This window comes from Aspergillus tanneri (assembly GCF_003426965.1).
Source record: "Aspergillus tanneri strain NIH1004 chromosome Unknown AapTan_1_pilon_pilon_pilon, whole genome shotgun sequence".
In the NCBI taxonomy this organism is placed as follows: domain Eukaryota; kingdom Fungi; phylum Ascomycota; class Eurotiomycetes; order Eurotiales; family Aspergillaceae; genus Aspergillus; species Aspergillus tanneri.
In genome coordinates, this window is record NW_022984628.1 from 3,696,695 (window position 1) to 3,719,496 (window position 22,802).

Sequence of the window (22,802 nt, forward strand, 5' to 3'; positions counted from 1 at the left end):
TGTTGGTGATGACGATGAAGAGAGGGGGAAAGAATATTGCTGCAGAGGGTGAACGATGAGTGAAAGAGAGAAGTTCATGGGGACGCCCCTTGATTGGAGGAATCTAGGGCAATGAAAACAGACCAAACAATCCTGCAGGCGAAGTAGCATCAGGACCTGTCACGATTAAAAGGCTATTTGCAGATCATCAAGGCTGTGTTGAGGCATCTAGATGATTGTATCCCCATGCATCAATGACTTCCTCAAGCGCATCCCGCGCAAGGGAGGGCTGTTCCATCCTGTAACTGGGAATCAAGTAAGGGTCGAGGTCGAGGGACGATATGAGCGCAAGGACGATGGCTAGCTCTTAAATAGTCGCTATTGGTCATCCATCTGACATTATTTAAACCTTCAGTGGCATTCATTTTGCCCATCACCCCGTGCTTTCTCCGTTGCATGCAGATAAATATGATCCAACGTTCTCTCTGCAGCAGCTTGCTGCTGTCTGTCGGGGCTTTAACGGCAGAAAATTGACTTTATCGTACATTCATCACAGGACCATGGCAAGTTCCCCTGCTGAACATCACTCAAACTGGTGATGTGGATGAGGGATTCATCTTCCTTGGTCTTCAAAGCAGACAACATACCCAATTGGGTCCTACCATGTGCAAAAACAATGGCGATCTAGTATACCAGGGAGACTATCTGGACACAGCCGATTTCTAAATGCAGAAGATATTTGGCCAGGATATGATTACTTTCTGGTCAGGGGAATTGAGTGACCTGGGCTATTGCTTTGGCACGGTTCACATCCTGGATAATGCTTACAAGAGATGTACACCATTACGCTGAAGGACAACTACATCGCACCGGATGCTCAAGCCAGACAGTCCTATATCGATGTTCATGAGCATCGAGTCACGCCTTGGAATACTATTCTGGCCCCGGTGGCCAACATCACCCAGAAGGACTTGACGAGCATTGGCGGCAAGCCGGATCAGTATATGGTCGATTGTTTGTTCTATGAGATCGACGTTGCGACCAATGACATTCTCTTCTCGTGGAGTGCTCTTGACCGCGTCCCCATTGCACTTTCAACGGCAGGTATTGAAGGTTATGGGACCCATCAAAAGCCATTTGATCCCTACCGTCTCAATACAATCACTCCAGCCAAGCAAGGCTATGTGATATCTCTGCAGCACTGTTCTTCTACTTTCTATCACAATAAAGATTGTTCAATCCGATGGCAGCTTTCCGTATGTTCAATGCTTACACCAATGTCATCTGCACACATCTAATAGAACCTTCATTAGAGTATCGATGGTGGCGACTTTCAACTCAACTACGTCGGCTTTTCCAGGCAAAGCCACGTGCGTATTTACAACGAGACGGACGACAGCTTTTTCCTCAGCCTTTTCGGCAGTGTAAAGCGCCGCGGAAAAACTGACATGTCATCTGCGCTGATCCTAAACGTTGACCTCGTTAATTACCAGGCCACGCCGTTGCGCAAAGTATCCGATCCAAACGATCCGGTATACTCTCCCAACCCGGGAAGTCTCCAGGTGCTGGGTCCGAAGACTTCGCAGCCTCATTTGTTTGTCGGTTATGAAGACGTTCCCAAGTTGAAAGAATACGACGGAGAAGGCAATGCTGTTCTCACTGCACAATTTGGTGAGTTTGAACTACAATCCTATCATGGTTATAAGTTCCAATGGAGAGCTACTCCCTCTTGGAAACCTGCTGTTGTTGTCCATCGTGCATCGGACAAAACTGTCGAGGTGTATATGAGTTGGAATGGTGCCACCGAGTATGCACTGGGCGATTTACTCTGCTTCACCGTTGAACAAGACCACTCACCTTGCCTCCTATAAACGGGCAAACTTTGAGACGAAAGTGAGTCTTCAAGATACCAATATCCCATATATCCAAGTCGCCGCTCTACAGGGCGATATAGTCCTTGGACTGTCCGAGATTGTCCCAGTTTGGTTGGCTGCTTGAGAGGTATCTTCTGATTGAAAACATACCAGGATCCTCGGTGTATAACCTAAGATTGGTGAGATAATGATACGCGTTATTTAATGTTATAGTCGGCTGTAATATGAAAAATTTAAACCATTATAGATATGATCAAGAAACTCATATTTTGTGTAAAAGCACCAATGGATGAAACCATGGTCACGTGATATACATACAAAACAAACAAACAAACCAGCTAGATCCGGGTTGGGGTACATTCCAAGTAGCGCCATCGACGGTCTACACACATCTCTCATTCATGATCTAGTACCAGCGCGCTGAGCCCAGGTGATTTTGTAGCTTAATAATGCTGATTTGACCTCAGCGTCATCGTATCCCCTACAATGGCCCAGCATGAATTAACCCTGCTGTCCCTGCAAATCTCCCCGACTTTGCCAAACCGTTGGCTCCTTATATTAAAAGCCCCCAGGAGGCTCTGCGTATACGACAGGCTCTGACTGCCTACCTTCGTGCACATATCGTCTTTGCAGATGACAATGCTGACCACCCGGGCCTTCACGCTCAATCCCATCTCTCGCTATGTGAACCGCACGATGCCGTTGTCGACGTGAAGCGTATTTCGCCGGGATTGACGGGCCTGAGGAGGGAGTATTTACAAGCATTAAAGGCCAATGTTGAAGCAAGAAGGGAATATCAAGCGCTTACGGAAAGAGTGGCTTCTTGCAAGAATCCTCCGGTCGAGACAGCCAATTCGGACCCCAGGTTGGACCTTCAGGCATATCTTCGACTTCTTCGTGAGCGTCGCCAATATGCAAAACTACAGGTCTTCCAGCACCATTTGCAGCAGCTCAAATCTCGGGACATACCTTCTCCTGAGGATTTCGACCCGAATACGAGTCGAAGGCAACATCTAGGGTTGCCGGAAGAATTTGAGGAAGAGAAACAAAATGGCCATCTAGCGGAGGAAGGGATCGAGGAGCTGGTACACAAATTGGAAAGAGCTGTAATCCGTGCGAAGGCTCAGGTGGATAAAGAGAAGAAATTACTAGAAGGGTTGAAGGCGAAACAACCCCCACCGGAGGATATTTCCCCAGCTGTGAGGGTTGCGGCTCTACAGCGGACACGAAATGAGTTGGTGAAATGGGTGGAAGAGAAGTTGGTGAGTGTCGGGAGCAACGAAGACGGCCCCATGCAGGAACCCCCTGCAGATGAGATCGAGGAATCTGCCCGCCTGCTTGAAGAGCAAAAAGCACAGATTATGGAGCGATACGGTGCTTACGTAGAGGCGCGCAAACGTCTCTTAGATGCGGCTTCTAGGGCTTGCCAGCCTATTGCAAATGGATCTAAGAAGCTCCCGGAACGTGCCCCGGAGACAGTCCAAGTGCCTGCAGAAGAGGCGCCGTCCCTGGAACCGGTAGATGTCCTGGGATATACAACTGACATCCTTCTTCCGCTCTCGAAAGCCCAGCGTGCGCTGGCTATGCAGAAGTTCTACTTGTCCGGGTTGCTTTCCAAGGAAAAGACCACGGCCCTTCGCATGCTAAATCGCCTACGCGATGAGAGCCACCTTCTTCCGGAGTATCCCATTCTCGCCCGACAACCACGGTTTAAACATGCTGTTGCGGCCATCAACTATCGGCATTCTACAAATCCAACCGAACCGGCTAAACCGGACGAACTCGTTGCTTTGGCTGAGGCTTGGGCATTTGCTTCCGATGCGGCAGGGACGAACGAACGGGAGTACGTGGAGCAAAAGGTGGCGGAGGGGAGCGAAACAGTACAAGACGCGCAGCAGCTGCTTCGGGAGCTGTATTGTATCGTGAACCAGGATCTGGATGAGACCCGCCGAGGCAGCTACGATGCAGAGAATGAGGAGAGCGACATCTGGGCGAATGAGGCGCAATCCACTCGGTTGCGAGGACGCACGAATTGGAACGATAGGCGGCAACCCAAGGGGCCGTGGTCGAGACTGAGTGGAAAGGTGGGAGTGGTAGCAACTGATAAGGTTAATTAATTAATCAGTGATTTGATCTATCGGGCCGATGGAGATACATCGTCCGCCATAAATAAAGTTATACACACTTGCCGAAGGATGTCGTATCTGAATATTGTAGGCTCATCTACGGCATGACATGGAGTTTCGGAAGCCGCCGTACCCGTCACTAAAGGCAATTAGCGTGGTAGCGAGGTACAAACGCTCATTGATCTGCTAGGCTAGCCAGAAAAATTTTCCTGCCAAGATTTGTAGCTATTAACTAGACCTTTTGCATGGGATGAATAACAGGAGAAGTATTCAATTGATTACAGAAGACTATTAAAAGAGCCTATCAATAAATTACAACTATAATGAATCACTATGTTGAGTATCTCTAATCTTCCATCACGAGGCACCTTGGGAGTATCTACAGAGTACTTTGTAGGTACGCGTTCACAGGAAATACCACTTATTAGTGATTTGTATTATCATTACTTACGGTGAATCCACCCACCCTTTGGTTCATTGGTCTTTATGGTTCCCCTAAGGTGACTGTATGTCCACCATCTGGCGATGATTGGTGGGATATGCAGGCGGTGTGTCTCTGTGTACGCCAAACTCCCAGAGCTGACCTATCAGATCGAACAACTATGGAGGGCCGAGCACAAGAGACAAAAAAAAAAAAATAAAAAAAAAAGGTCCTCCGCAGACCGGAGCTCTTATCGGCCTGAAGGTTGGGGCATTTTTTTGGCGCGCTTTGGGGTTCCTGGGCGAGTCTTGACTATCCTGAGTTCCTGGTTCCATACTCCATACATTGACTCATCGCTACTGCTGTCCTGTTTCCTCCCGGTCTATTTCTTCGGCTTCCCTTGGTCTTCTTTTCCTATTCATCTCTTCTTCCCTTCTGGTCACTTCCTCCCCCCCTTCTTTCCCCGACTGGTACGCCAGGCCATCTATCCTTTCATTCCACTCGAGTAGCCGACCTAACTTATTGGGTGTGTGACATAAAGTGGGACAGTAGGGATCCATCATCACCATCACCATCAATTTAGTCACGGATAGGCCGGGCCTTCTCCCTTGGATATTAGTGGGAAATACAGTCATCTATTGGGTCAATTGACTCTCCTCTATCCCCCCGTTCCTAAAATCCTCCCCTGGCGGCGCAGTACGCAATGGTTCTCGCCGCTCGTTGCGGACAGGCGACGTCCGCCCTCTTGCGTCAGCGCTGTGCGGCTGAATCTCGTCGGGCCGCTCTTCCAGCTCTGCGCTCGTTCTCCTCCCAGACGACCGCCCGTTCGACGGCATCAGCTCTGCGATTGCAGCAGAAGAACCTGTCGCCATGGCGATCGCAGCAATTGCGCTCGTTTTCTAACGCCCTCCGCCAATTGGCCTCGGAATCCGCTCCCGCCGCGGAGAGTTATATCAACAGTGGGATTTTTAAGCCCGGCGGCAGTCTCGTGGATGTGAAGAAGGTCTTGGTCATTGGTAGTGGTGGTCTGAGTATTGGACAGGCCGGAGAATTTGATTATTCCGGTAAGTGGAATGAACTGTTACTCATATTCTCCCACAGACCTAGAATGTCTCTTCTTTTCCACGTTTCCAAGTATTAGGCCGACGGATTTTACTCGTGTCTGAGCGTTTTTGTCGAGACGAAGAATGGAGAGGGATGGACATGAAGAGATAAAAGGTCGCGAAGTCTAGCATCGGACACTAGTCAAGGCCTTTTTTTTTTTTTTTTTTTTTTTTTGTTTACAGACCCTAATGTCCTATTTTCAATCACAGGCTCTCAGGCTTTGAAGGCTCTCAAGGAGGCTGGCGTTCAATCGGTCTTGATTAACCCGAACATTGCAACCATTCAGACGGACCACAAGCTTGCAGACGAAGTGTACTACCTCCCAGTCACGCCGGAATATGTGACCTATGTCATTGAGCGGGAAAGGCCCGACGGTATCTTTCTTTCATTCGGTGGACAGACTGCCTTGAACTTGGGTGTGCAGATGAACCGCATGGGTACTTTTGACCAGTATGGTGTCAAGGTTCTCGGCACCAGCATCAAGACCTTGGAGACTAGCGAAGACCGCGATCTGTTCTCCAAGGCCTTGAATGAGATTAACATCCCGATTGCTGAATCCATTGCTGTTAGCACCGTTGATGAGGCTTTGCAGGCTGCCGAGACAGTGGGTTACCCCATTATCGTCCGTTCCGCATATGCGCTTGGTGGGTTGGGCTCCGGATTCGCCAATAACCCCGAGGAACTGAAGAACCTGGTATCTCGGTCCTTGACTCTTTCTCCCCAAGTTCTGGTTGAGAAGTCCCTCAAGGGCTGGAAGGAGGTCGAGTATGAGGTGGTTCGGGATGCTAACAACAACTGTATCACTGTGTGCAACATGGAGAATTTTGATCCCCTTGGTATTCACACGGGCGACAGTATCGTTGTTGCTCCTAGTCAGACCTTATCCGACGAGGAGTACCACATGCTCCGCACGGCTGCAATTAAGATTGTCCGTCATCTGGGTGTCGTCGGTGAATGTAATGTGCAGTATGCCTTGCAGCCCGATGGTCTCGACTACCGTGTTATTGAAGTTAACGCCCGTCTCTCTCGTTCTTCGGCTCTAGCCTCTAAGGCTACTGGATACCCTCTTGCCTACACTGCTGCAAAGATTGGTCTTGGCCATTCCCTCCCCGAGCTTCCCAACGCTGTGACCAAGACCACTACTGCAAACTTCGAGCCAAGCTTAGACTACATTGTCACCAAGATCCCCCGGTGGGATCTGAGCAAGTTCCAGCATGTTAACAGGGATATCGGAAGCTCCATGAAATCGGTTGGTGAAGTCATGGCCATTGGCCGTACCTTTGAAGAGTCGTTCCAGAAGGCTATCCGCCAGGTCGATCCCCGATTCCTGGGTTTCCAAGGTGATACGTTCGAGAACCTGGATGAGGTTTTGAAGAACCCTACCGACCGCCGTTGGTTGGCTGTCGGTCAGGCCATGCTCCACGAGAACTACTCCGTGGATAAGGTTCATGAACTGACCAAGATTGACAAGTGGTTCCTCTACAAGCTCCAGAACATCGTGGAGTGCCATCATGAACTCAAGGATATCGGCAGCCTCTTCGGTGTTCAGGAAGAAACTATGTTGAAGGCGAAGAAACTCGGCTTCTCCGACAAACAGATTGCTCTCCTTGTTGGCTCGACCGAGGACGATGTGCGCGCCCGCAGGAAGAGCTTCGGAATCATGCCTTGGGTGAAGAAGATCGACACGCTTGCCGCTGAGTTCCCTGCCGACACCAACTACTTGTACACCACCTACAATGCTACCTCCCACGATGTCACTTTTGACGACCATGGCACGATCATTCTGGGAAGCGGTGTGTACCGTATTGGAAGTTCGGTTGAGTTTGATTGGTGTGCCGTCAATGCCACCCTTTCCCTGCGCAACATGGGCAAGAAGACCGTCATGATCAACTACAACCCCGAGACTTACTCCACCGACTTCGACACTGCTGACAAGCTGTACTTCGAAGAGCTCAGCTACGAGCGTGTCATGGACATTTATGAGCTTGAGAGTGCTAGCGGTGTCGTTGTTTCTGTCGGTGGCCAGCTGCCCCAGAACATCGCACTTCGTCTGCAGGAGACTGGCGGTGCCCATGTGCTCGGTACGGACCCCAAGGATATCGACAAAGCTGAGGACCGTCACAAATTCTCTCAGATTTTGGACAGCATTGGAGTTGACCAGCCTGCCTGGAAGGAGCTTACCTCCGTCGCTGAAGCGGAGCGTTTCGCCGAATCCGTTGGATATCCTGTCTTGGTTCGTCCCAGCTACGTCCTGTCTGGTGCAGCCATGAGTGTGATTTATAACCGTGATGAGCTCAAGGAGAAGCTCCTCAATGCTAGCGCTGTGTCTCCTGACCACCCTGTCGTCATCACCAAGTTCATCGAAGGAGCTCAGGAGATTGACATTGACGCCGTTGCTTCGAACGGTAAGCTTCTGCTGCATGCCGTTAGTGAGCATGTTGAGCCTGCGGGAGTGCACTCTGGAGATGCTACCCTGGTTCTTCCCCCGGCTTCTCTCGAACAGCCGATTATGGACCGCGTAAAGGTCATTGCCGAGAAGGTCGCAAAGGCCTGGAACATCACCGGTCCTTTCAACATGCAGATCATCAAGGCCGACCAGGAAGGTGCTGAGCCTGAGCTGAAGGTTATTGAGTGCAATCTTCGTGCTTCGCGCTCCTTCCCATTTGTTAGCAAGGTTCTGGGTACCAACTTTATCGATGTTGCCACCAAGGCTGTTGTTGGACGCGACGTTCCTGAGCCTGTGGATCTCATGAGCGCCAAGCGTGATTATCTCGCGACCAAGGTGCCTCAGTTCAGCTGGACCCGTCTGGCCGGTGCCGACCCATTCCTCGGGGTAGAAATGGCCAGCACTGGTGAAATTGCTTGCTTCGGTAAGGACCTTGTTGAGGCCTACTGGGCTTCCCTGCAGTCTACCATGAACTTCCGTGTGCCGGAGCCCGGTGAGGGTATTCTGCTTGGTGGCGATATCAACAACACTGCTTTGGCTAAAATTGTCGACTACCTCCACCCTCTGGGCTTCAAGTTCTTCGCTGCCAACCCTGAGGTCAAGGCCCACCTCGAGGCCACTTCCAAGGACAATGTCCCTGTGAAGGTGATCGAATTCCCCAAGAATGACAAACGGGCTCTCCGTGAAGTGTTCCAGAAGTATGACATTCGAGGCGCGTTCAACCTTGCCAAGACCCGGGGCAAGACTCTGCTCGATGAGGACTACGTCATGCGACGAAATGCTGTCGACTTCGGTGTGCCCCTTTTCATGGAAACTAAGGTACGGCCTTATTTGTATCATACGAAGTTTCGTGTATTAACTGATCATGCAGACCGCCCTTCTCTTCGCTCAGGCCATGAGCGAGAAGTTGCCCCGTGCTGAGGGCATCCCCTCTGAAGTCCGCAGCTGGTCTGACTTCGCCGGTGGCAAACTGCTGTAAACATAAACCCACCAAAAAGGAAAAAGTGTTACCGGTTTTTTCGTTATAGATATAATTGTCCGGGGTTGCATTGGTTCTTATTTCTTTTCAGGCATACAAAAGTCGCCTTATTTGGTGTAGCGGATAGGCACTTAGGTTGATAGACTTGTTACTTAGCCCTGGCATCCAGGTTGCCAGTTTCGCCTGCCAAAGGTGACTTGTGAGCCATGCCCAGTGGCTTTGGTAATATTTTTTCCCCTTCTCTTGGATTTGTGTTTATGATTGCCCTACCATGGTTTCTTCAGTTCTAGTAGGTAGGCTATGTGCTTGAACGAGAAAAGAATCTTGAGTTGGCTTCTCGTTACAACCTGATTGATGCCATGGTTTGTTATTTCGTGTACAGTATTAATTATTGGATTGGGTTCGAATCTCTTCTCTTTGGCTTTGCCTGTCAGTAGAAGTAGAACTCGCGTTGTAACTACTGCTGTGTGGAGGGTGACTAAGCAACAACCACCTTCGTCCATGATTTTACTCCCATCAGCTGTTTACATGATGTACCCACCAAATATCTGGCCCTGCAGGTTCTAGCATCGAATACTATCTTGGCGACTATCTAGCTCAGACAGAGAAATCCTGTAATTGGACATCGTCCAATTTAGACACTGCTACAGCACCATCCGCTCGTACGCAGTATCCTAAGGACGATTTACCGACTCTATATCCGAGACACCACTGCATGTTTAACACAAATTACCATGTCGTTTGAAACGAATCCCCCTTCTGACTCTATCAAAGCCACCCCTAGAAAAAGCTCCGATGGACTGGGGACTGGTCTCTTCGCCACTACCAGTATTAAGACCGGAGAAGATGTCATAAGCATCCAGAGACCTTTTGTGGCTGTTTTAGATACACCGCGACTAGCGGATACATGCTCTGGGTGCTTTGGAAGAAGACATTTGGAGAACAATGTGAGTTTGAAGGCGTGTGCTGGATGTCAGGTGGTCTGGTATTGTGATAAGGTTGGTCAACTCCGGTTCTTTCTATCTGCCTTGTCTGAAGCATTATTGTCTCTGATATTACTCTGGTTATCCTTCCTTTTTTAAAAAAAATGCTGTTTCTGTAGCTCTATTACTCTATCTACTACCTGATTGTGCCACTAACTCGTACCTAGATTTGTCAAGCTAAAGATTGGAAATCGGCTCATTCACTGGAATGCTCAATCTATAAAAAGCTAATGCCGAGGATTTTGCCAAACAATGCGCGAGCCATGCTTCGCATGGTTCTGCGCATTGGGCATCGAAGGTATACCAACGAAGAGAGAGATCTCTTTCTCCTACTAGAGACGCACATCAAGGACATCCGTGATAAAAATAAGTCCCAGTGGAATCGCATCGCTCTGACATCCAAGGCAGTGAAAGCGTACTCTGGCACCGACTTGGAGTTAGATGCAATATTGGAGTTTGGTGCCAGGGTAAGTGCTCCCCTAACATAGCCAAAAGTTCTGCAAGTTCAGCACAGCACCTGCTAACACTATCCAAGCTCGACGTGAATTCATTCAATCTAGTAACCCCTTTACACGACCGTATCGGTCTCTATCTAGATCCTGGCGCGGCTTTCATCAACCACAGCTGTGATTACAATTCCGTCGTTGGGTTCGACGGCGACGAACTCTTCGTCAAAGCCATTCGAACAATACAGAAAGATGAACAGATATTCATCTCGTATATAGATTCAACTAACCCCTGTGACATCCGCCAGGCCGAATTACGCGAGAGATACTTTTTCGACTGCCGGTGTCCAAAATGCGAACCGGGAGAAGACCCCGCAGATCTCCTCCCTGATCCGTCTACTATTGAAACAGCGGAAAGAAACCCCATAGACATCACCGTTACTGAGAACAGTGACCCATCCAAAACTGTAAGCCAGGTCGAATCAGCGATGCAAACCCTACGTCAGACTTACTCCTGGCCTCTCACCCGACAACCTCTCATTACTCTCCGAGACGAGTTAATTACCGCCTTACTATCTACTGGGAAATTCAACTCGGCTTTCATCCAAGCTGCTATTCGTCACACCCGCGTCGATCCCATCGTGTATCCTCTCGACGCCCATCCCCTACGCAACATTCACGCCTGGACGCTAGCAAAACAAGCGATCCATTTATCCCAAGAAATGGATCCGGATCCGGTCGGCACAATCTCACTCTATAAATATGATATGAATTTCAGTCTCATCATTTGGTCCATTCTCAATGATCTCGTCAACAGGGAATCCCAGAGTTGCACCGTTCCTAGTTTCAAGAAGATAGTACGTTCGGCGTATGATGAAGTGAATCAGGAGTTTCTGGTCAATGGGCTGGATCCTAATCATATGCGTGAAGAAATCAAAAAGGAGTGGGAGAAAATGGATCGTTTGGTGTCTTTGGCACTTGACAAGAATTGACTTGGTTGCATTTAAAGTTTTCTCTTTAGTGATTTTGTACTTCAGATATGATAGATTGGCAGTAGTGGGTAAGATGGCATGGGTATGATTTATTAAAGTCTGGAGCCAATATATAGAGGGTGTTTAGTTTTCGCATGTTGGAGAATATTAATGAGTCGGTGTAAATGAAGTAAATAGGCCAAGGGGTCTACGAGTTTACGATTTGTGAGTAGCCACTGAGAAATCCACGATCTGAACGTAAGACGTAGAAAGGTAAAACGTCGTTAAATTAGACATCCATCCCTAAACTATAACAGGGAATAGATAAGTCTTTTTTGCCCTTGGCCCGGTCAGACCTAGGACAGGAGATCTCTTCATCATCGGAGTTCTAGGATCCTATTGGTTCGTTCACATGCCGACAAGACCTTTATATTGAGATGCAAACAGCTGACCCGCACTTGACATACAAGTTGATGAACCCAAATAGACGCATATGGCATCCATCGAAATTTGTTTTGTTCTCCCAGCACATCCAGACGCCTGATCCTCCACGCAACACTCCAAAAAGCTTTTCTTCTTTATTTGAGGGGAATGAAACGGGAAGAGTGGGTGGCACCAATACCAGGACGACCGTGCTTGACGGGCTTGCTGTAGGAATTATTAGATACAGCTCTAGATTTAGGTATCTTATTCACAAGAGATATAGAGTAGGAAACGTACTAAGAGATGGAGAATTCTCCAAGGTAGTGGCCAACCATCTCGGGCTTGACTTCGATCTGGTTGAACTCCTTTCCGGAGTAGATACCGATGACGCTTCCGATCATCTCGGGGACAACGATCATGTCACGGAGGTGAGTCTTGACGAGATCAGGCTTCTCGTTGGGCTTGGCCTCCTGCTTGGCCTTGCGGAGCTTCTTGATGAGTCCCATAGGCTTACGCTTCAGGCCACGGTTGAACCTGCGGCGGGCGCGGGCGTGTACGACATCACGGAGCTGTTCGGAGGAGAGATCGAGGAGCCTGAAAAGCGTTGTTCGTCAGAATCTGTCCATCCATACACATGCATATATCTCCATCCATTACGCCTCCAACTCTCATCCGACATTGCGATTGGTCTCGATTCGATTATGTTGTTAGGTCTGAGTCGGAGGCGCTGGAGAAGCTGAAAGGAGAGATAAAATCACGTACTGGTCGAGGTCAATACCGCGGTAGGTAAACTTGCGGAACTGTCTCTTCTTCTTAATCTCTGTTGGGCGAGATTTCTTGTCAGCGCTCTGGTCTTATCCATTTCTTCGAGATTCCATCCAAGTATCGTGGCGTCCTATCCCCTCTCCATTCCTTTCATCTCCAAAAACCAGAATAACATCCATGGCATTGCAGGCGTCGCTCAAAAACAACCCGTAGCACACGTTTCTTTTCTTATATATATATTTTTTCCACCGTTGGGTCCAGGGCAAGGTAAAGTAATATTCAGTGACAACGTACCGGCAGCCTCCTCAGCGTTCTATTGCACATGATGTATTAGCTTCACTCTTCAATAAAGCGGGTAAATACCCCAATTTCCAAAAAGTTATCACTCACGTAGTGTTCGTCAGCCATTTTTGCGGGTGTTCCTCTCAAGGTCGCCTTTCGATCGGGACTCGAAAAGCGAAGGGACGATAGTTTGTCGGTGTCGTGTCGCTGAATGAACGTTCGTCGGGCCAACTTGTGCTTGAGCGCTGGGTTGGGAGTGGGCTGTCTAAGCGACCCGGCTAGGTCAAAAACCCTACACCACTAGTCCGTTCTCGGTGGGAGTGTTTAGGGCTTTCGCATCCTAGCCCTATAAATCAGGTTCGAAGAATACATGATCTACTACCTTTTACCGCCATGATTATTGGCTGGATTCAAAATAGATATTGTGTACTGGGTATGGAGTTGATATCCATGATGCATTTTGGTTATTAATTTAGGTTGTCTCTTTTCTATGTGCGGCTTCAGAAAGTATCATAACGCTTCGGTCTTCGACGTACTCAGTCACTTCACTAAAATTCAACTTACGTACTACAAGTAGAAACCAATATTCATGGAGGTCAGATACTCTGTATTGGCTAAAAGCTCCTTTCAGCTCACATATGCATAGCTCGTAACTGCATCAGAAAAGCCTGAAATATGCAGGCTTGACCGTACTCTTGGGAATTTTCCTCCCCAGTACTGAAAAAAACTGCCAGATCACTGTTCCCCCACGACTTATCGTAAATTTTTTTTTTTTCCTAGGCTCTAGATGGTGAGAGTGTTTAGTCGAAGAGACCGAATCCCATGTCCTCATCGGACTCCTCCTTCTCTTCCTCTTTCTCCTCAGCCGCGGGAGCATCAGCACCGCCAGCGGCAGCAGGGGCAGCACCACCAGCGGCAGCGGCACCACCTGAGGGAACGGAGGCCAGCTTGGAGCTACCCTCGGCGATCAGCTGTTGGGGAATACTGTTAGCTTCCAGTCCACAACTCATCGCATGATATCCAGATAAATATATCACTAACCTCCTGGAGGTCCTTGCCCTCAAGCTCAGCAACGAGCTTGGTGAGACGTTCCTCATCGGCGTCGATGCCAACGGAGGAGAGGACAGCCTTGATATCAGCGGCGGAGGGGGCCTCGTTGCCAGCAAGGGCGAGGAGAAGGTAAGCTGCGAGGTGCTTCATTTTGAGTCTGTTGACAGGCCCTGTTAGAATTGGTTCGACTGCGTTAAGACCGTTCCCGACGACACGCTGGTTGAAAAACACATACGGCTTTTTTTTTTTTAAGTGTATTTGAACACGAGAGTCAATCGATTTAACCGCGGAGTTGAGCGGAGACTGAAACGTCGAGTTCCTGGCGATTAGCGATGTGGACGGAGGAAGCAAGATTCAAGAATCAGATCACTAAATTCGTGAGAAAAAGTGTGTTGCGGCTGGTGGGTGTGGCTAGAGAGAGCGCTGTCTAAGCGAGAGCTTGTGGCGCGCCGACCAATGCCCTAATTGGGTAAGTTTGCACTCTGACTATTTCGTCGGCTCACGTGACTCGTTGCTTCTAGAAGACAGGATGGCGACTCGCTCTGTCCTTTTTCCCTCCCAACCCTTTCATCTAGACAACGTTGCTGTGGCAGCGCCTCTGGACACCGTGTCAATCAAGCCAACGCACTTTTTCAATCCTATCCTGGTGAAATCGGGCGTGAAGACAGCTTATCTGGCCCCTTGAGCGCTGGCTTGAAAAGACGCAACGAAGTCATGAAGTTACCCCGTCGTACTAACCACCGACGGTGAATTTGTTCTCATCAATACCCCGCCTCTTCGGTTGTGATCTGCTGTCAGTTCATCCTTCTTGGCAATCAGAATGAGTGTAAGAGATGGATCCCCCACTTGTTAAGAAGCTGTCTAACCCGTGAGCAGTTTCTTGACTCAGTGCTCTCGTCAATCGAGACGGGAAAGCCCACTCGCATACCACCATCGTCCTCATCCCTGTCAGCCCCTGTTTCATCGTCGACTGCCAAATCCGAGGCCCGCAAACCGTGTACAGCACCCCGAGATGTTCCCTCTGAGCGCAAAAATCTCCCTGTGGGCACAAAACGAAAAGCTGAGGAACAGCTACCCCGCCAAAGGCTTGAAGCTCAAGGATCTCGCAAGTCATTAACCACGCGACCAGCTGCTCCACGCTCGGCTCCCAAGCCTCTTTGTAGCACAGCTTCTCCCTCCAAATCCACGATAAACAACAGGACGTCTGTGGTCCAGAAAGGGCCCCAGGTGTCTTCTAAGCCTCCCCCTAAAGGATCATATGCCGATCTCATGATGAAGGCGAAAGCACTGCAAGAAAAGGCTCCAACACAAGTGGGCATGTTCAAGCATCAGGCTGTCTCTAAGGAGAAACTCAGCAAAGTGGAACGTAAGAAGCGAGCGATGGAAGCGCAGGCAAAGGAGAAAGAAGCGCAAGCGGCCAAAAAGCGCGGGGCTACTTCCAATACGGTGCCGGGTAAGCTCGCCCAGAAACGGGAACCCGAAGAGCTTGCATACAGGGGCACTGCAAAACCGCTGTTGGCCCCAGCACAACCTGAATACCGAGGAACGGCAGGTTTACCAAGTCGGGTTGACCCAACTGATCGGAAGGCGCAGTCACGAGCTGGCAAGCGTTCCAGGATGGATGAATATCTGGGAACCGACGAAGAAGACGAAGGAGAATATGCAGACGAATACGATGACTACTACTCTGACGAATCCTCGGACATGGAAGGGGGATTCGATGATGTGGCTGAAGAAGAAGCAAAAGCATTGGCGGCTGCAAAGAGAGAGGACGAAGAAGAAATGCGCGCGGAGCTTGCAGCCAAGCAAGAAAAGCTGGAGCGCCGTAAGAAACTCGCTACATTAGCAGCCAGGCGACGCTGAGTCTACAGAACGTTCATAACCTTCCGAGCACCATATCGATTTTACTTTTTCCTTGCCGGTAGTTTGACCTGGGTTTCTAGCATATTTTGACTTGGACACGGAGCATCAGCGAGGTATACCCCGAGGGTGCATTTACATACAACCTTCTTTCCTTGTCGTTTTTATCCTTTTAATTTGTCGGTACTATGTTTCAACGTTACTATGTGCATCAGCGAGCGTCATGGTGTCGATAGATGGGTCCAATCTTTGATCTTTTTTTTTTATCTTTACGGATTACAGTGCACTATTATGGGATTTAACTCATGCCTTTGCCTTAGCTCGGCCTACATCACCATTTGGATGCTGAACCCGCGCGTAGGGATAGTTGGAAGTAAGCGCAACTTACAATCCAACTATGATGTTGTGGCGTACATCCCACCACTAAGTTAACTACAGTCTATCGTCTTAAGGGGCGCTTGATTTCGTCTGTATTCCATTAAGTTCCCATCCGATAGCACCATCAGGTCAGATAAGACTATTGCAGTAGGCAAGGCAAAAATAATGGCCAGGCTATCAAAGGCTGAACCTTGAAGAAATCCAGTCTCGTGCACCTTGTCAATGCCCTGTATGATACGGAACCAAGTCACATACAACCCTGCACTAGTGCCATCGTATGTTCAATTTGCTAGACCATCCAACAATGAACAGGATAATGGAGGATGAGGTGTAAATTTAAGTCAATATAGAATCAGGTCAGCCCCACCTGGCGGGCGGTGACATCACCGGCGACACTCCTTCCAATCTCCGCAGTGGAATCAATCAACTTCTTTTCTTACAATTATCTCTGATTTCCTTGCATTGACATTTATCCTTGTTGTTTAAGCGATATTTTTTTCGACCGTCAGGCTGCATAACAGTGCATATTTCAAAATGGAGTCCCAAGTAACGACTTCTCCAAAGGTTTTGTTTAGTAAGGTACGGCAGATGGTGCCGCCGCTGTTGGAGAAGTTCCATAAAGGTATGACTAAATGGATTTTTCGCCTTTCGCCTTGTTTTTCTTCTTTCTTTTGCTGACTTTTGGTACAGGCCAACATGGACGGGTTGCTGTCATTGGCGGCTGTGCCGAGTATGACCCTCTTCCGTTGCTTCCCGCATAAGATGGGCTGAGATCAGTCCAGCTACACAGGAGCTCCGTACTTCTCTTCTATAGCGTCGGCAAAGTTAGGTATACAGGAATCCCTGGCTATATGTTTACTCGGGTTTCACTAATCAGTTTGGTGGTTGATAGGATGTGACATGGTATTCTATCCCACGTGTGCCGCCCAATTTAGTTAAGACTTAAATCTGATTGCAAACAGAGCCATGTCATTTGTGACCGATCTGCAGCTACAGTAAGATATTTTCAATTATTCCAGGTGAAGTATTATTACCTTTTGGTTAATATCTCAATGTAGGTCATTAAAACATACTCTCCAAACCTGATGGTTCATCCCCTACTGCCAAGTAGCGAAACAGTGGGGAACCCGAGCTCCGTCGATGCTCCAGCTTTGGCCAGTCCCATCATCTCCATGCTTTCACGTCTTCACGTGCTAGTAATAGGCCCGGGATTGGGTCGGGACGGCGTGACGCTCAAGGTGGTCACCGAGGTGATGAAAGAAGCTCGGTCCAGGTCAATCCCTTTTGTCCTAGATGCAGACGGTCTGCTGCTCGTGACGGAAGACCCGGATCTTGTGAAAGGATACAAGGAGTGTATCCTGACTCCTAATGTGAACGAGTTCAGCCGTCTGGCCAAAGCCCTGGGGATCGATGTGCCCAGTCAGACGCAGATCTCATCGGAGTCAGGTGGCGATGACAAGACCAAACGGGAAGCAGAAGCTTGTGAACAATTGTCAAAGGCCTTGGGTGGCGTGACAATCATTCAGAAAGGCCCTCACGATGTAATCTCCAATGGAGTCGCCAATATCATCAACACTATTACCGGGGGATTAAAGCGAAGTGGAGGCCAAGGAGATACACTTACAGGATCGCTGGGCACGCTTCTCGCTTGGAGAGCGGCTTATCATAATGAATTGTGGGATTCGGGTGAGAAGGACAACTCAAACGAGGCGCAGAGTCAACAGGAAGTTCTTGGGGAGCTTGAATCAGAGGGCAAGCGCATGTCTCCCGCAACAACTCTACTTCTCGCTGCGTGGGCAGGGAGTAGCATAACCCGCGAATCGTCTCGACGTGCCTTCAAAGCTAAGGGGAGGAGTATGCAGGCTAGTGATCTGACAGATGAGGTCCATGAGAGTTTCCTAGCGTTAATCGGTGAGCCAGAAGGGTCAAAAGTGCATCTGTAATATCCGAATGGCTATGGTGGCTGGTTGGTTTTGGATCAATCACGAACTTGACATCGTACGACAAATGGAGTACCTACCTACCTACAAACATAATGAACGCGCTTCTGGGTCTTGTGTGTTGTCTACCTCCCCAGTCACCTTCTACCATTGCTTATATTTTTTTCTCCTCCCAACCTTGCCTAAATATAGTATATCCCAAGGGTGATTCTGTTCCACAACCAACCCAGATGACATCTCCCATATCAACAAATACCGACCGGTACTATTGCTCAGCTAAAAACCTTATGAAAAAGCCCAAAAGTTGGACCGGGTTCGCAGATTCGCTTGCCACTCACTTCCATTTGCCAAGTTCCAGAAACCATCCGAGAATGATTCGCAGATCGTAAACAATGGCAATCGAGTCATCCAATCCATATGTCCACTAGTTCGACATATTATCCCTCCCTTCCGTTTATAACCACCAATTATATACATGAGAAAGGTTCGAAGAGAGACGCGGGGAACAGCGCCACAATGACACAGACGCTAAATTGGTCCATCCCACACCCCCAGATCCACGTGTTTGACTCAAGGGAGAGTATTAAGTTCGTTCCTCCACGTTACCGATGTCATATCTGAGACATTCAGTCCAGATTCTGTTCTCAACATCGGTACTGGAGCTCGTATTCCAGACCGCCCACTGCCTGTCTGTGGCTTTGGAGAGAACCTCGACGAAGCACTAGAGACTGTGTCTCAGACGTTGTAGCTCTGTTGTTCGCTTCTCCATGACGTGGATATACGATGGTTGGATGCCTGTCTGACTACTGTGGCTTACTTGCCCGATGAGAGATACAGTCATTGGCTTTTTTCTCCTACATGGTTTTCCCTCCAGGATACAGATCAGAAATAGAAGCTGAGCTAGGAGACAGGATCATATAGGTAGACCGGGGAAAAAACGAAGCTATATAAAGAGGGCACTGGACACCACGATAATCAATAAAATCCCATCCAGTTCACCATTCTCTCTATCTTTCTCTTACTACCATTGGTTAATCCATTCTATTCATTGGTCCTTTAAGCCAAAGAAAAAAAAAAGCTAACCACTCAAAATGAAATCCATCTCCATTGTCGCCTCCCTCCTTGCCAGCTCCTCCCTCGTCCTATCCAATACTATCCCTGCTCCAACATGCGGGACTTGCAATCCTCTCTCCGGCCAGAACAACTGCGACATCACCACCTCATGCATCAACACAGGAACTCGTTTCCACTGCGCCTGCCGTGCAGGCTACAAGGCCTCCGAGGATAACAACGATATCACCAAGCAGTACCGTCTCAATGTGCCCAATTACCGGTTCTTGGTTTTTACCACGGAGTCCACCCGGTGTGACACCCTCTGTGATAATCCGTATGGTGCTAGCCCTGACCTCTGTGCTGAGGTCCCCATCCGCAATCACTGTCCTGTTTAAGGGCGGTGGGTGAACTCGGGGCCGATTTTATATAACGCACATCTATCTATATATGCTTCTATCTACCTGTATCTATCTCTATTTATCAAGCTTGATTAATGTGTTGAGAGGATGTCATCGTGGTACCTGATCTTGATGGACTCTACAGGGGATAATTGCGAAGCTCGTCTTGGTTTAATGTCACTCCTTCATAGCGTGCAGCCTCAATGAGAATCATATCTTAAAGCCCCATACTCCAAAACAACTCTTAGATTCGCACAATGAAAAAGAATTGACTAGAGAAGATTTTGACCAATCACCTCAATGAAGAGAATATACACCAGAAACACCTAGCCCGGTTTCTACCCATTGCAAATCTCACATATGCTCCCTACATGTGCCAATAAAACGAATCCAGACTCTCATGGATTTAGAAAGAAAGGAAAATGGTGAACTTGGAGCCAGTAAATCGGGTAGAAATAAATATTAGACTATCGTCAGATACCACGATTCGAAATCCACCCATCACATAGCCATTTCTCCGTCAATATCAAGGAATACCAGACGTGTGCCATCACCAGCAATTTGCCAGACCTGGACAAAGGAACATGGTTAATATCTGTCAACATTAAAGACGCTACTTTGGAAAAACTTACGTGCATGCTCTCGTATTCACCAATAGCCATGGTCAGCTGATCCTCAGTGAAGCCCTTCGCCAGCACTCTTTCCCTGATCCTCCTCATACTAAGTGCGCCCTCGACTCCGTCTCCAACAGCTGCGGCACCACTCTCCCGCATGTGCCGGATCAGATTATAGATCTTGCTAGTAGGGCTCTGATCTGTGCCTCCATGGCCATCGTTGGACAGGGACGACTTGCTGACCTCAACTAGGCGCAGGGCCTCATCGACATCTTCGGTGACCACGACATTACTGAATCGAAGACGCGCAAGCGCTTGTGATAGACGAACAATTCCGAGCAAAGTACGGGGTGTGACGTGAGAGAATTGCTTCTTGTTGGCCTCGTCGATCTTCTGATCCTTTCTCATTCTCACATACGCACCGACCATGTAATCCGAAATCGACGACGGCACAACTGGTCGGTAGGTGCGTGCCTTGGCAATGTACTGGCGGACCTCATTGGGCGTGAACATGATTCCGGCATCCTCGGACTCAGGGTGTTTGTTGTGCATATGGACATAGGTGACATGATGCGCCAATTCTTCGTCACCTTCGGGCGAAGGCGTGTCGAGGATTAGGAACATGATATCGAAACGCGAAAGCAGCGCAGCAGGAAGGTTGATGTTCTCCACTGGGGAAATTCGCGGATTGTACCGTCCATAAAGTGGGTTGGCCGCTGCCAGGATAGACGTCCGAGCATTGAGCGTGGTGGTAATTCCTGCCTTGGATATGGAGATAGTCTGCTGCTCCATCACTTCGTGGATGGCAGTCCTGTCGGCATCATCCATCTTGTCGAATTCATCAATGCAGCAGATGCCGTTGTCTGCCAGGACCAGGGCTCCTCCTTCCAACACCATTTCATCTGTCACAGGGTCTCTCATCACGGCCGCCGTGAGACCTACTCCACTACTTCCTCGACCAGTCGTGTACACCCCACGAGGAGCAACCTTGGCGATATACTTCATAAGCTGGGATTTCGCAACACCAGGGTCACCCATCAAGCAAATATTGAGATCTCCACGAATGTGCATGCCATCACCCATCTCCTTCGTCACACCTCCAATGAGGAGTAAAAGCAACGCCTTTTTGATATCAAGGTGGCCATATATCTCAGGAGCGATGGACCGTGCAAGGTACTCGTACATGTTCCCAGACTTTTGGTACTGTTCGATCTTGCGAAGTGTTCGGCTGTCCATGGCTATATCATTGTACGACTTTTTGTGCTGTGTGATGTGCTGAGCCTCCATGTAAGTATCAGTCAGTAAGCCAGCACGAATAGCCTTGAAACCCGTATAAGGAGTAGGGAGGAAGATTCCAGCAATATCAACAACGTCTCCAGGGTTCACTTGTCGTGTAAGACTTCCATGGCAGTGAATGGTCATTGTTCGCGGAATATGGCCAACAGGGACCTGCTCCGCCATCTCTTGGATCTTCACTTCTTGGAAAGGAACGAACTTAGAAGCACGAGTGGAAAGGAACAACTGTCCCTTAGAGTTGTTTTTCTTGCACTCGTCTGATAGACACTCTGTCATAGGCATAAATTGCTTAGTAGTAATCGGCTGAAATACCTCGGATCCGCAGCGGTCACAAGTGTAGGCATTGATTTGGACTGCTGGCTTGACGTCCGAGACACGTGTAGTGATACCACGAACGGTGATCAAGCCACCAAGATACTCTGCACGTATATTTCGAACAGCAAAGGCTTTAGACTCGCGTTCTCTACTCGAACCCGAAGGAGTAATGGGCTTGAAATTCAAGGTGTATCGGCGTGTCAATTCTGGAGGAAATATGGAAGGAGCTGTCACAGCATCTTGATCAGCTTCCATAGCCATGTTCATAGCCTCGTTTCGTTTTTCGCGTTGCGACATGATGACATCAAGGACGTCGTCTTTGAATCTACAATGTGTTAGCAATAACCCTGTCAAAACTCTAGTATTGGCATACGTGATCTCCCTGGTCTCTCTAGGCATAACATCATCCGCAGCCTGGGAGAAAACATCGACGTAGCGCTTGGTATTATTCACTATGGACTCGACGAGTTTCAAATCTGTGTCCTCCGGAAGTGATTTTTCGAACTGTGACCATCGCGTTAGGCGTGGGCGCAAGCATCAACAAGACTAAGTACTTACAGCAGCCAGATCATCTAGCTCAATCAGGATGTTCGACCGCTCTCGGTCCGCCACGTCCTGCAAAATTTGCATGTACTTTAGTTTTGGTTCCCGGCTTCTGCGGCGGGCCCCCTCTCTCCCTTCTTCGTCCCCCACATCGTCCATAAAGTCATACTCATCACTTGTGCGGTCTCCATCAATGTGCAAGTCTTCAATAGCTTCAGCAGCAGAGGAGGCTGAGGCCGACTCGAAGCTTTTGAAGTGCTTCAGGAAGTCTTTAAAAGCATCTAATTGCGCCGCATAGTCGACAGGGGCATGGTACTGAAGCAAAGCCATTGTGTGGCAATGGAACAAGCCGGAGCAATTGACTGTTAAGAGGCAGTAATGAAGATGCGAATAACTATCGTACTAAGTTCGCATGGATCGGGTGCAGAAGGAAGCGGAGCTTTGCTCTGTTGGTGGATTTCTCGGAGAGAGAAGTTCGTCGGTGGATCTACGCTGAGCCGTCAGTGGCCTTAGGCGCAAAACACGTCGCGACGCGAAAGAGACGCGTCACCCCTTC

At 48.9% G+C, this 22,802-nt stretch overlaps 11 protein-coding genes across 11 annotated transcripts; 8 read left to right on the forward strand and 3 right to left on the reverse strand.

The window, feature by feature from the left end:
* Window positions 1-812: 812 nt before the first annotated feature.
* ATNIH1004_003210 (arylsulfotransferase family protein) lies at window positions 813-1,850 on the forward strand (the record flags this gene model as incomplete). The annotated part of the gene is made up of 2 exons (XM_033567889.1): window positions 813-1,235; window positions 1,293-1,850. 2 exons carry the CDS (start codon window positions 813-815, stop codon window positions 1,848-1,850), a joined length of 981 nt encoding a protein of 326 aa, XP_033429884.1.
* Window positions 1,851-2,339: 489 nt separating this feature from the next.
* ATNIH1004_003211 (uncharacterized protein) lies at window positions 2,340-3,970 on the forward strand (the record flags this gene model as incomplete). Its single annotated transcript, XM_033567890.1, has 2 exons — window positions 2,340-2,397; window positions 2,487-3,970. 2 exons carry the CDS (start codon window positions 2,340-2,342, stop codon window positions 3,968-3,970), a joined length of 1,542 nt encoding a protein of 513 aa, XP_033429885.1.
* Window positions 3,971-5,103: 1,133 nt separating this feature from the next.
* Window positions 5,104-8,929, forward strand: CPA2 (carbamoyl-phosphate synthase (glutamine-hydrolyzing) CPA2; the record flags this gene model as incomplete). Its single annotated transcript, XM_033567891.1, has 3 exons — window positions 5,104-5,464; window positions 5,714-8,769; window positions 8,822-8,929. 3 exons carry the CDS (start codon window positions 5,104-5,106, stop codon window positions 8,927-8,929), a joined length of 3,525 nt encoding a protein of 1,174 aa, XP_033429886.1.
* Window positions 8,930-10,142: 1,213 nt separating this feature from the next.
* Window positions 10,143-11,350, forward strand: ATNIH1004_003213 (S-adenosylmethionine-dependent methyltransferase; the record flags this gene model as incomplete). The annotated part of the gene is made up of 2 exons (XM_033567892.1): window positions 10,143-10,379; window positions 10,448-11,350. 2 exons carry the CDS (start codon window positions 10,143-10,145, stop codon window positions 11,348-11,350), a joined length of 1,140 nt encoding a protein of 379 aa, XP_033429887.1.
* Window positions 11,351-11,907: 557 nt separating this feature from the next.
* Window positions 11,908-12,925, reverse strand: RPS15 (40S ribosomal protein uS19; the record flags this gene model as incomplete). Its single annotated transcript, XM_033567893.1, has 5 exons — window positions 11,908-11,977; window positions 12,050-12,346; window positions 12,515-12,572; window positions 12,812-12,830; window positions 12,908-12,925. The coding sequence occupies 5 exons, from the start codon at window positions 12,923-12,925 to the stop codon at window positions 11,908-11,910; spliced, it is 462 nt and encodes a 153-aa protein (XP_033429888.1).
* Window positions 12,926-13,599: 674 nt separating this feature from the next.
* aspf8 (ribosomal protein P2) lies at window positions 13,600-13,999 on the reverse strand (the record flags this gene model as incomplete). Its single annotated transcript, XM_033567894.1, has 2 exons — window positions 13,600-13,770; window positions 13,841-13,999. The coding sequence occupies 2 exons, from the start codon at window positions 13,997-13,999 to the stop codon at window positions 13,600-13,602; spliced, it is 330 nt and encodes a 109-aa protein (XP_033429889.1).
* A 670-nt stretch (window positions 14,000-14,669) lies between these two features.
* Window positions 14,670-15,712, forward strand: ATNIH1004_003216 (uncharacterized protein; the record flags this gene model as incomplete). Its single annotated transcript, XM_033567895.1, has 2 exons — window positions 14,670-14,675; window positions 14,726-15,712. 2 exons carry the CDS (start codon window positions 14,670-14,672, stop codon window positions 15,710-15,712), a joined length of 993 nt encoding a protein of 330 aa, XP_033429890.1.
* Window positions 15,713-16,621: 909 nt separating this feature from the next.
* On the forward strand, window positions 16,622-16,848 carry ATNIH1004_003217 (uncharacterized protein; the record flags this gene model as incomplete). Its single annotated transcript, XM_033567896.1, has 2 exons — window positions 16,622-16,709; window positions 16,778-16,848. 2 exons carry the CDS (start codon window positions 16,622-16,624, stop codon window positions 16,846-16,848), a joined length of 159 nt encoding a protein of 52 aa, XP_033429891.1.
* A 324-nt stretch (window positions 16,849-17,172) lies between these two features.
* On the forward strand, window positions 17,173-18,030 carry ATNIH1004_003218 (ATP-dependent (S)-NAD(P)H-hydrate dehydratase; the record flags this gene model as incomplete). Its single annotated transcript, XM_033567897.1, has 1 exon — window positions 17,173-18,030. One exon carries the CDS (start codon window positions 17,173-17,175, stop codon window positions 18,028-18,030), a length of 858 nt encoding a protein of 285 aa, XP_033429892.1.
* A 1,088-nt stretch (window positions 18,031-19,118) lies between these two features.
* Window positions 19,119-19,475, forward strand: ATNIH1004_003219 (putative adhesin; the record flags this gene model as incomplete). Its single annotated transcript, XM_033567898.1, has 1 exon — window positions 19,119-19,475. One exon carries the CDS (start codon window positions 19,119-19,121, stop codon window positions 19,473-19,475), a length of 357 nt encoding a protein of 118 aa, XP_033429893.1.
* A 504-nt stretch (window positions 19,476-19,979) lies between these two features.
* Window positions 19,980-22,576, reverse strand: MCM7 (DNA replication licensing factor MCM7; the record flags this gene model as incomplete). Its single annotated transcript, XM_033567899.1, has 4 exons — window positions 19,980-20,048; window positions 20,111-22,028; window positions 22,077-22,207; window positions 22,262-22,576. The coding sequence occupies 4 exons, from the start codon at window positions 22,574-22,576 to the stop codon at window positions 19,980-19,982; spliced, it is 2,433 nt and encodes an 810-aa protein (XP_033429894.1).
* Window positions 22,577-22,802: the final 226 nt, after the last annotated feature.